At 38.3% G+C, this 13,162-nt stretch overlaps 1 protein-coding gene across 1 annotated transcript in view; it reads right to left on the reverse strand.

The window, feature by feature from the left end:
• Window positions 1-201: 201 nt before the first annotated feature.
• BTF3L4 (basic transcription factor 3 like 4) overlaps window positions 202-13,162 on the reverse strand; it is a 29,965-nt gene continuing 17,004 nt past the window's right edge. Inside the window, exons 4-6 of the mRNA XM_004273855.4 lie at window positions 2,134-2,335; window positions 1,207-1,266; window positions 202-659 (exon numbers count right to left, since the gene is read on the reverse strand). Of these exons, the coding sequence (XP_004273903.1) occupies window positions 613-659; window positions 1,207-1,266; window positions 2,134-2,335 (309 nt within the window). The 3' untranslated portion in view covers window positions 202-612. The remainder of the gene's footprint in view (window positions 660-1,206; window positions 1,267-2,133; window positions 2,336-13,162) is intronic.

Raw genomic sequence — 13,162 nt, forward strand, 5'->3', positions numbered from 1 at the left:
CCAAAGATATGCTACCCATTATGCCAGCATGAAGCTGGTGACAAAATATCTCAAGACATTTTAAACCCAGAAAAATGTATGAGAAATATGTTGACGAAGCAAATTAAAACCAAACCTCCAAGGGTAAAATCTCCTGATTTGAAATCAAAGATACTCACTTTTCATTAATTCTGTGCATCATTAGAAAAAATAAAAAGTAACAAATGTAAAGATTTGTTTTATTTCTACTGGGGTAAGGAGGAGGATAAATAAAACTGTTTTCCAATTTGCTCTCCACTGTATACACACATACCCACACACATACATACACATACACACACTAAAAATACCCCAACAAAAAACAAAACAAAAAAACCAAGAATCAAAACCCAAAACACCCTCAAACTGCACCAACACTTCGTATTTTGACCAAAAGAATAGATCCTGGGAGGAAGTGCAAAATGCAAAATCAAATGATCGAAAAATGCTGAACAAACAGCATTATTAATATACAAAATATTTATATTACTGAACTAGTAACAGCTGATGTTCTCCGTGTCTGTAAAACTTTGGAACCACATAGCTGATTTGTTAAATCTAGTCCATGCCAGCTTCCAAAAACCAGAAAAAATTTTAGTTAGCTTCATTCTTTGATGCCTCATCAAAATTTTCTACGAGATCTGAAAAAAAAAGTAAATAAGTTAAAGATACACGAAAAGACAAAGAGGTAAAAATGCAATTACTAACTTCTAGCCTAACAAAAACAAAATTGTTGCTACTAGAATTAGCCTGAAAACATATAAGAGGCAGAAATGAATTGGTGGCATTTCACTAATAATGCTTCATTTATCTGCTTAAAACAAAAACCCTAAGGAAATGTTAGTCTTCTTTTGCCTACGCAAACTAAGGTGACTAGCATTTTCATATGTCAATCATAATTCCTACAGAAATGTTGTAACAATAACTATGCAAATTTATAATCACAATGATTCCAATTTAATAAAGGCAGATTCCAATTTAATAAATGCAGCAGAGCTTTGTGTGACAATTTCTAAGTTCTGAACGGGAGGGCTTTTATCCTGTTTCATTAGATCGTATGCACATCGTTGTGAATCCATTTAAATTCACAAGCTCACCATTAACAAAAAACTGAAAAATGATCATGCAATGAATTAAATGAGATAAACAGGATGCTAAAAATCTTAAAACTGAAGAAATGTCACCTACCTGGAACATCATCATCCTCCTCATCAATGTCTTCTGGTTTTGGTGTTTTGCTATCCAACACTACAAAAAGTTTATTTTAAAATTAGCCATTGAGAACAAAGACCCTTACCAAACACTTGTAATGTTTATCCTTTTTTCCTGTCTACATAGTTCTGGAAACAAATCTTACATAGTTGTTCAGAAAAAGCTAAATATTGCCTAATCTAAATGCCATATTTTTTTACTTGATACTAAAATTAATAAAAGTTTAACTTCATTAGATATACACTAAATATGGTTGGCAATTTCAATGGGTAGTGAAGGTAAAACTTACATGCAAAGTGGAATAATTTAGGTGAGTTTAAATAAAGACATTATAGTTAATTAATTCTCCAAATTCCATATTCTCCAAATAAAAAATCAACATTCAAGATTTTTTCCATCTCTTTTGGTGTAAAACTATCTAGCTTTGTAGTATTAGCACTGAACTAATAGGCTCTGATTTTTTAGGGATGACAAGACACATTTGAAATCAGAACTATCTTGGACACTCAGAACTTATGCATAGTTGCTGCATCTATAGCACAATCAACAATATTCAATGAAAATATAGTTCTGTGATAACATTATCGTCTTGTTGTCATTAGTCAGAAGTGAATACCAAATCAACTGTTTATAAAATGTGGCCTTCAGATCCTGGCACTTTCCTTTTAGGTAATTACCTCCCAACACTCTATATTACTACCAAAATGTATCTGAATATTCTACATGCTACACTGCATAATTATTAAAGGAACAAACTCAAAAATTTATGAAGCATACAATATTACAAAAAGTAAAATTTATGTACAGGCAAATCCTTCTAGCATAAAATGGACACACCTTTTAAATCATTAGGTTCTTTAAGTAAGGTGAGGAGGGAAAGAGGTACTAAATTGAAATACCTACCTTGCCGAGGGAACTGTTCAGCTAACTTCCTAAGACTTGTTAAGCTGTCAGCACCAAGCTGACTTAATATTCCAGGAAGCATTTCTGTGATTGGTTTGGCTTCAGCATGGCCAGTAATCGCAAAGGTGTTAGCAGAAAGGGAAGCTTGGACTTTGGGATTGTTGAAATGAATAACTGTCCCATCATCTTTAATCATGTTCACCTGTGTGATCACAGAAAAAAATGTATTTCACATATTTGGTACAACTTTAAAAATGTTTTAAAGAACATTTTATCCAATTACTGATTTTTACTTGGTAGTTAGTTATGCAATCCCAATGTAGTAATTATGTAAGCCGTGGATTTTGGTGGAAAAAAACCCTAGTGACAAAGTAAAATAATGTACATGGCATAAATTACTAGGATGGTCAAGAAATAGTCATTTTATTATAGAATCTAAAATTATTATTATTATTATTATTACTGGCCACGCCACATGGCTTGTGGGATCTTAGGTCCCCGACCAGGGATCAAACCTAGGCACATGGCAGTGAAAGCACTAAGTCCTAACCACTGGACCAGGGAATTCCTAGAATCTAGATTTTAAATTCAAAGATTTCTACTGCGAGGAAGAAGTTCATGCCCACATTTTTAAAAAATGGAGTTATCAGCCACGAATTGGCTTCATAATGAAATTACCCATTATCTTAATTTATACTAGCAAACTAAATCAATAGATACTATTGTATCTGTACAATAGTCAGCAACTTACTTATGGGACAAGTTGTAAGGGGGTAATAGTGTATGGTAAAAATAACCACTGAAAACCCATAAAGAACACTCAGAAATTTAATCAATCAGGTGTTTCACTCCTTTGAATACTTAGTAAATTTACAAAAGTTTCAACTTGTTCTCTTCATGTCTTTCTTTGTAGAGGATTTTGTCAGTTTCTCTGATTTTTAAGTGTAGCTTCTCAACAACCTTCAAAAACCCTTGTAAATGACAAGGAAGTTCCCCCACCCAGTCGCCTGGCCATCTGAACATTTATCAATTACTAGGAGACCTTTAAAACCATCCTCACATTCTCTCTATAGCTTTCACCAATATGAACTGACTGTTTCAGATTTAATTTCATTCATTGCCTAGGACTCACTGAAAAGGAAGGTTGAATGTGCATGCACTGTGTAAAATGTTATTTTTCTCTCTCTGTGTTTTAGTAGAGTTGTATTTGCATATAAGTTAAATGTGTAAATAATGTGATTCCACTATGTAGTTGATTTCACTGGGTAAGTTACCTTGGTGGTAACATGCTTATTATATAAAAAGGTTACGAAAGTTAACTCTTGGCTACTTTAGAAGCATTTCATGATCCATCCAAAAACTGCCCTTGTCACAATCAAGCAGAGATGCTGAGTGTTCTCCATGGTCAGTGCAAGTGGGCTTTTCTTCCTCAGAGGTGATCACCACCACTGATAGACAGCACCAGAAAGGAAGGGGAAGAAAGGGGCTTCTAAATTTCAGGCAAGACCTGGAACACAGAGAAAATAAAGGCAAATCCCCTAGAAAATTGTAACTAAACCCCACAAATATTATACAGAGTAAGCATTCAATCTAGCTGTCCTGAACAAAAATCATCACAAGTTAAAAATAATTTACATTAACTTTAGAAAAAGATAAACTATGTACTTCTGAAGATAATTACTGTTTAAGTAGAAAAGTTAAATGGAGAAATGGCTGAAAATATAGGAGAGGAATGGCTTGAGAAGGCAGTGGCATAGTAGATATGAAATGGGATGCTGCTCTGGATCTATCCTAGAATCACATAATTTTAGTATGGGAAAAGAATAAAGATATGGTAGGACTATATTTTCCAAACCAAATCACTTAATTTAATAAAGGATTTCTATAATACTTCCAGGTGTGAAAAGAGCCTCAAACATTGTAATATGAGATATTTTTTACTTACAAACATTGAAGTCACAAGAGATTTGAAATCAATATTGTTCCAAAAAAGTCAGGCCATATATTTGGTGAATTTAGAGGTCTTCTAGTTCAAATCTCTTGTTAAAGAAATAAATACTAAAGACAAGAGCTCTTGGTTAAGCAACATACCCAAGGACAAATAGCTGGTTATGTGCAAACCCAGAACTTGAACCTGGATTTCCCAACTTTGTTTAGTTTCCTTCCTATGATGTCATTCTCATTCTTAAAACCCTTACTTGTCTATAAAAATTCAATTCTGTGGCACCATAAAAGCTTGTCAGAGAAATATTTATCTCAGAATGTAAGCTAAATAACAGCTGATATATGGATAATATATACCTTACCAGCAGCAACATAAGAGGCTAACATGGGGCAAAAAACAATAAATAAATTCATGAATTTTCCTTCTGTTCAACCTTCTTTTCCAAAGGCTAAATGTTAAGTCATATTTTACAGCCTGATGTAGGTCTTTGTAGTTTAAAATGTTGTTTGAGTTTAGTGTGAAAAGCAATATGAACGCCATCCCAGACTGTGAAATACAAATAAATTTATTAATCGTTGTTTTAAATGGGGTCGTATAAAAGATGTAGCTTCATGAACAGAAAGGTCCAGAATCGGGTGGAGAGTTTAGTTTTAGAATAGCGAGAATGAAATACTAGAAGTTAAAAAGGCCAGAATATTTTATTTCTATCTAACATTCCTTCCCCTCTACTGAGCAAATGACATGGTTATATAAGGCTCCTAGATACAGGCTATTAGAACTATCAAAGGATTAATTGTTGGGCTGAGCAAGATCAGTTAGACACTTCCCAACTCTTTTAGAGGCAAAAGGAGGGATAAGGAATTTGTTAAATCCACAAAGCAAATTGTATGCATTTCATATGAAGACTTCACTTCCCCCCAGTGATTTTACTGCTGTTTGGTCTACGTAAATCATACAATCTATATACAGTATAATAACAAGGAGCAGAGAAATAAACAAAGACTATTAAACTAGCTACTACAACAGCACTCAGGTCCCTTTTTCAATCGATCAAGCATCCCATTTATGTCAGTGTTTTTTCCACTTAACAAGTAGCTAAGGTAAAGAATGCTACTTGAGTTATGGAGGAAGAGGCATTTAAAAATTTTTTTTAATTTTTTATTTTTGGCTGCGTTGGGTCTTCATTGCCATGTGAGCTTTCTCTAGTTGAGGTGAGCGGGGGCTACCCTTCATTGCAGAGCACGGGCTCTAGGCACGTGGGTTTCAGTAGTTGTGGCTCAAGGGCTCTAGACTCAGGCTCAGTAGTTGTGGCGCACGGGCTTAGCTGCTCCGCGGCATGTGGGATCTTCCTGGCCCAGGGCTCGAACCCATATCCCCTGTATTGGCAGTCAGATTCTTAACCACTGTGCCACCAGGGAAGTCCCGAAGAGGCATATTTTTGACCCCAGTCCAAAACTCCAGATGCCCTTGCTCTTATTTTTTGCTCTAATTAATACTGACATGTCTTGTAGTTACCAGAAAATACTTTGTCCTCTCATGCATAGTGCACTTACATATGCTGTTTTCACTGTTTAGAAGAACCCTTTTCTGCTTCTCCACATTGTAAGTTCCCATTTATCCAAGACTTGGGTCAAATGCTTCTTTCTCTGTGAAAACTTAAGGTGGTTTATTCACCTTCTGCACTTCATGGAAACTGATATATAGAATTATCTTGTAGTATAATTGTGTTTGTAATCTTTGACCTTACTAGAAGGTGAACTCCTTGAGATCAGAGGCCATTCATTGCCTTATGAGATACAGTATCCCCCCAATTGTCAGCACCTAATAGTCACTCAAATTTGCTGAATGGACACCTCCTATAAAATTTATTCTAAAATCATGGATACTGTCAGATCTCACTTCCCCAAATGCTAGATGAAGGGTCATATTAAGGTTTAGAAATAGCACCAGTAGTGCCCCCAATGAAGACACCCAGAACCTCCTGGGCTGTATTTTTGGCCTGACTTTTCCTATTGTTCTGCCCTTTCAGAATCAGCCCAACTGCTCTATAGAATTGAGGGCTATTTTAAGTCATTCCGGGCAACTGCTGGGTGGCCCAATTACGCTACTTATCAAAACCTTAACAACCCCTGCCCTTGCTGGCCTTTGAGTAGGGCACATATATTAACTATAGCAGCCTTCTAGCTGGTAAAGCTGATGCTCGCTTTATTCCTACACAGCAATAAGTTTTCATGGCTATAAGGAGGCTTACAAAGTTATGATTGACTCCACAGCTCTTGCCGGTAACTAACTGCCCTCTCAGTTCAGAGAGGGGGTTTAAATTCTTATGCTATGTAATTTTTGTTTGTTTGTTTCAAAGTCCCCACTAGGCCAGTTAGCTGCAGTCCATAACTGTCTTAAAATCAAGTTTTATTGCTACTCCTTCCTGTATGTAGTGGCACTTAAATGTTTATTAGGAAATTAATCTTTTATTGCCTTCCTGCTATATTTTAATGGGGTGAAATAACAGACATTTTAAGAATAAAACACGTAAGTGTCTGGATTGTGTAAGGCTAAGGGATGTCAGATTTTAAGGATTATGGCCTTTGCACACACTCTCATAAGTCAGTATCTTTCACATTCAATCCTTTTAAGCTCAGCACCTGCTTATATCTAAAGGCTAGTATGAAGCATAACCTATTATTACTAATATAAGTGAAAGCTAACAGACATTATTAGACTATATGATATGCCAGGATCATTTTCTCTTATGCTCTGGTGGCAGGAGTCTGATGAGATGGATTCTCTGTAGCTATGCTGTAGATAGCATAAAACGGCATGTCCTTTCTGAAAATCAATTTGGCAATATGGATGAAGAGTTCTAAAAATGTTCATGATCTTTCAGTCAGCAACTGTATTTCCAAGAATCTGTCTTAAGGAACTTGGAGATGAAGATAAATATTTATGTATATAAAAGTCCAACATGTGAGTCTTTACTATCAAAGCATTATAATGCATAATAAATAAAGAATGTTAAATTATGGTATGGTCATATATTGGAATACATGTAGACATTTAGACTGACAATTAAGAAGAATTTTTTAATGACATGAAACAATTTTTATAATATAATACTATTTGGAAAAGGAAGGATTCCAAATTGTACATCTAACTGTAGTCTCAGATATACTAAATATATACGCATATAAAGATAGGAAAGAAATATAAGACTAATAGTAGTTATTTCTTTGTAGTGGAGTTATGACTGAATGCTAATATCTTTTTCATATTTTCTGCATACCCTTAACTTTCTATGATGACAATGTATTTTTATGGGGGAGGGGTGGAAGCTATTTTAAAAACAAAAGATGTTCATCAATAAACAAATGGATAAAATGTGGTATTACCCATAGAATGGAATATTAGTCAGCTATAAAAGGAGTGAAGTTCTGGTACATGCTAAACATGGATGAACCTTGAAAATATGCTAAGTGAAGTAAGCCAGACATGAAAGGACAACTATTACATGATTCGACTTACATGAAATATCTACAACAGGCAAATCCAGAGACAGAAAGTAAGAGAGATTATCAGAAGCTGGGGGAAAGGGGAATGGGGAGTTATTGCTTAATGCGTACAGAGTTTCTATTTGGGATGATGAAAAATTCGGAAATAGATGATGGTGGTGGTTGCATAACATTGTGAGTGTAATTAATGCCACTGAATTGTACACTTAAAATTGGTTAAAATGGGAATCTAATTCTGGAGTTCTCTGGTGGATCAATGAGTCTGAACTTTTAAAAGCAACCTATATGGTTCTGAAAAAAGTGGTCCCAAGACCAATTCTGAGAACTATTAATGGAGCAAATAAAGAATGCTACTGACAAAATTTTGAGGAAATAATAGTTTTAGTGGGATGGAAAACAAAAGGAGACAGCAAAGGAAATAAGGATACAATGAAGTAGGAGAAAGGACAAGAAGCAAAGCATAGAATTTTAAGGGAAGTCTTGGCAAATGCTGCAGAGTATCAGTGAAATGATGATGGAGAGGAAGCAGAATAACAGGTGAAATCATCTCTAGAAGAAAGAAGGGGAGGGACTTCCCTGGTGGTCCAGTGGTAAAGAATCTGCCTTCCAACACAGGGGATATGGGTTCGATCCCTGGTTGGGGAACTAAGATTCCACATGCCATGGGCAACTAAGCCCGCGTGCCACAGCTACGGAGCATGTGTGCCACAAACTACAGAGCCCACGTGCTCTGGAGTCCATGCGCCACAACTATAGAGTCCACACACCACAACTAGAGAGAGAAAACCCACACACTACAACTAGATAGAAGCCCGTGAGCCGCAATGAAGAGCCCATGTGTCGCAACAAAAGATCCTGCGTGCCACAATGAAGATCCCACATGCCGCAACAAAGATCCGATGCAGCCAAAAATAAAAGACAAATAAATAAATATTTAAAAAAAGAGAATTCTCTAGGAAAAAAGAAAGAAGGGGAAATTGGGAACTGAGAGAGGCCAAGACGGCAGAGTAGAAAGACCCCCTAAGCTCATTTCCTCTCACAAGCAATGTCATAAGTAACTACAGAACAACCATTGATAAAGAAGACTGGAACCCACCAGAAAAGATCTTCTGTAACTAAAGACATAAAAAAGGAACCACAACGAGACATGTAGGAGGGGCACACTTGAGATATAATCAAATCCCATACCCACTGGGTGGGCGACTGGAGAATAATTATATTATAGAGGTTCTCCTACAGAAGTGAGGGTTCTGAGTCCCACTCTGGGCCCCCTGAAGAGCCCCTAGACCATTTGGCTTTGAAGGCCAGTGGGGCTTTATTGCAGGAGCTCCACAGGATTGGAGGGAACAGAGACTTCACTCTTAAAAGGTGCACACAAAATCTCATGTGCATCATGACTAAGGGCAAAAGCAGTAATCTGATAGGCGCCTGAGTCAGACCAACCTGCTGGTCGGAGATAGTCTCCTGGATAGGCGGGGTAGGGGTTGGGGAGTAGCTATGCCTCACCCTGGGGACACAGACACTAGCAGTGGGCATATCAAGAAGCATTCATCTGCATGAGCTCTCCTGGAGGCTGACATCTTGGCACCAAGACCTGGCCCCACCCAACAGCCTGTAGGCTCCAGGACCGGGAGGCCTCAGGCCAAACAACTAACTAGGCATGAACACAGCCCCATCCACCAGCAGACATGCTGCCTAAAGACTTCCCAAGCCCAAAGCCACCTCTAGACATGTTCCTGCCCACCAGAGGGCCAAGACCCCACTCCACGCACAAGTGGGCAGGCACTGGCCCCTCCCGCCCGGAAGCCTGCATAAGTCTCTAGACCAGCCTCGCCCACCTGGGGGCAGACACCAGAAGCAAGAACACTACAATTCTGCAGCCTGCAGACCAAGTCTGCAAACACAGGCCAGATACTACCCTGGGACCAGCTGGCCTCTGGCCCTTGGGTGATGAGAGGAGAGTGCACTGCTGGGACGCACATGACATCTCCTACAGAGGGCCACTTCTCCAAGGTCGAGAAACATAATTAACCTACTACATACATAAAAACACAAATAGCAATTTAGATAAAATGAGACATCAGAGGAATATGTTTCAGACAATGAAGAACTGATGTAAAATTCTACTAAAATTCTACTAGAATTCTACTAGAGCTAATCAATGAATTTGGTAAAGTGGCAGGATACAAAATTAATGCACAGAAATCTCTGGCATTCCTATATACTAATGATGAAAAATCTGAAAGTGAAATCAAGAAAACACTCCCATTTACCACTGCAACAAAAAGAATAAAATATCTAGGAATAAACCTACCTAAGGAGACAAAAGACCTGTATGCAGAAAATTATAAGACACTGATGAAAGAAATTAAAGATGATACAAATAGATGGAGAGATATACCATGTTCTTGGATTGGAAGAATCAACATTGTGAAAATGACTCTACTACCCAAAGCAATCTATAGATTCAATGCAATCCCTATCAAACTACCACTGGCATTTTTCACAGAACTAGAACAAAAAATTTTGCAATTTGTATGGAAACACAAAAGACCCCGAATAGCCAAAGCAATCTTGAGAACGAAAAAAGGAACTGGAGGAATCAGGCTCCCTGACTTCAGACTATACTACAAAGCTACAGTTATCAAGACAGTATGGTACTGGCACAAAAACAGAAAGATAGATCAATGGAACAGGATAGAAAGCCCACAGATAAACCCATGCACATATGGACACCTTATCTTTGATAAAGGTGGCAGGAATGTACAGTGGAGAAAGGACAGCCTCTTCAATAAGTGGTGCTGGGAAAACTGGACAGGTACATGTAAAAGTATGAGATTAGATCACGCCCTAACACCATACACAAAAATAAGCTCAAAATGGATTAAAGACCTAAATGTAAGGCCAGAAACTATCAAACTCTTAGAGGAAAACATAGGCAGAACACTCTATGACATAAATCACAGCAAGATCCTTTCTGACCCACCTCCTAGAGTAATGGAAATAAAAACAAAAATAAACAAATGGGACCTAATGAAACTTCAAAGCTTTTGCACAGCAAAGGAAACCATAAACAAGACCAAAAGACAACCCTCAGAATGGGAGAAAATATTTGCAAATGAAGCAACCGACAAAGGATTAATCTCCAAAATTTATAAGCAGCTCATGCAGCTCAATAACAAAAAAACAAACAACCCAATCCAAAAATGGGCAGAAGACCTAAATAGACATTTCTCCAAAGAAGATATACAGACTGCCAACAAACACATGAAAGAATGCTCAACATCATTAATCATTAGAGAAATGCAAATCAAAACTACAATGAGATATCATCTCACACCAGTCAGAATGGCCATCATCAAAAAATCTAGAAACAATAAATGCTGGAGAGGGTGTGGAGAAAAGGGAACACTCTTGCACTGCTGGTGGGAATGTGAATTGGTTCAGCCACTATGGAGAACAGTATGGAGGTTCCCTAAAAAACTACAAATAGAACTACCATATGACCCAGCAATCCCACTACTGGGCATATACCCTGAGAAAACCAAAATTCAAAAAGAGTCATGTACCAAAATGTTCATTGCAGCTCTATTTACAATAGCCCGGAGATGGAAACAACCTAAGTGCCCATCATCGGATGAATGGATAAAGATGTGGCACATATATACAATGGAATATTACTCAGCCATAAAAAGAAACGAAATTGAGCTATTTGTAATGAGGTGGATAGACCTAGAATCTGTCATACAGAGTGAAGTAAGTCAGAAAGAAAAAGACAAATACCGTATGCTAACACATATATATGGAATTTAAGAAAAAAAAATGTCATGAAGAACCTAGGGCTAAGGCAGGAATAAAGACGCAGACCTCCTAGAGAACGGACTTGAGGTTATGGGGAGGGGGAAGGGTGAGCTGTGACAGGGCAAGAGAGAGTCATGGACATATACACACTAACAAACGTAGTAAGGTAGATAGCTAGTGGGAAGCAGCCGCATGGCACAGGGATATTGGCTCGGTGCTTTGTGACAGCCTGGAGGGGTGGGATAGGGAGGGTGGGAGGGAGGGAGACGCAAGAGGGAAGACATATGGGAACATATGTTTATGTATGACTGATTCACTTTGTTATAAAGCAGAAACTAACACACCACTGTAAAGCAATCATACCCCAATAAAGATGTTAAAAAAAAAAAAAAAAAGAACTGATGTAAAATTCCAGAAGAACTAAGCAACGTAAAATCCCAGAAGAACTAAGTGACGTGAAGATAAGCAGTCTACCCAAAAAAAGAGTTCAGGGTAATGGATGTAAAAATGATCAAAGAACTCAGGAGAGAAGGGATGCACAGAGCGAGAAATGAGAAGTTTAGAATTAGAAAATATAAAGAACCACCAAACAGAATTGAAGAAGACAATAACTGAAATGAAAAATACACTAGAAGAAATCAATAGCAGACTAAATGAGGCAGAAGAATGGATCAGTGAGTTGCAAGACAGACTAGTGGAAATAACTGCCACTGAACAGAAAAAAGAATGAGAAGAAATGAAGACAGTTTAAGAGATCTCTGGGACAACATCAAGTACACTAATAGTAAGATTATAGGGGTCCCAGAAGGAGAAGAGAGAAAGAAAGGTCCTGACAAAATATTTGAAGAGATAATAGCTGAAAACTTCCCTAACCTGGGAAAAGAAAGTCACCCGAGTCCAGGAAGCAGACAGTCCCATACAGGATTAACCAGAGAGGAACAGACTAAGACATACTGTAATCAAAATGACAAAAATTAGGGCTTCCCTGGTGGCGCAGTGGTTGAGAGTCCGCCTGCTGATGCAGGGGACACGGGTTTGTGCCCTGGTCTGGGAAGAGCCCACGTGCCGCGGAGCGGCTAGGCCCATGAGCCATGGCCACTGAGCCTGCGCGTCCAGAGCCTGGGCTCCGCAACAGGAGGCCTGCGTGCCACAAAAAAAAAAAAAAAAAAAGACAAAAATTAAAGATGAAGAGAGAGTATTAAAAGCAACAAGAGGGAGCTTCCCTGGTGGCGCAGTGGTTAAGAATCCACCCGCCAATGCAGGGGACACGGGTTTGAGTCCTGTTCTGGGAAGATCCTACATGCCACAGAACAACTAAGCCCGTGTGCCACAACTACTGAGGCTGCACTCTAGAGCCCATGAGCCACAACTACTGAAGCCTGCGCGCCTAGAGCCTGTGTTCCACAAGAGAAGCCACCACACTGAGAAGCCCACACCACAACGAAGAGTAGCCCCCACTCACTGTGACTAGAGAAAGCCCGCGGGCAGCAACAAAGACCCAACACAGCCATAAATAAATAAATTTATATATATATATAAAAAGCAACAAGAGAATAGCATCAAATAACATACGAGGGAACTCCCATAAGGCTATCAGTTGAATTTTCAGGAGAAACTGCATGCCAGAAGGGAGAGATGATATACTCAAAACAATGAAAGAGAAAAACCTACAACCAAGAATACTCTACTCAGCAAGGCTCTCGAGGTTCAGATGTGATGGAGAAATCAAAAGCTTTACAGACAAGCAAAAGCTAAAAGAATTCAGCACCACAAAACC

This window comes from Orcinus orca, chromosome 1 (assembly GCF_937001465.1).
Source record: "Orcinus orca chromosome 1, mOrcOrc1.1, whole genome shotgun sequence".
Lineage (NCBI taxonomy): Eukaryota > Metazoa > Chordata > Mammalia > Artiodactyla > Delphinidae > Orcinus > Orcinus orca.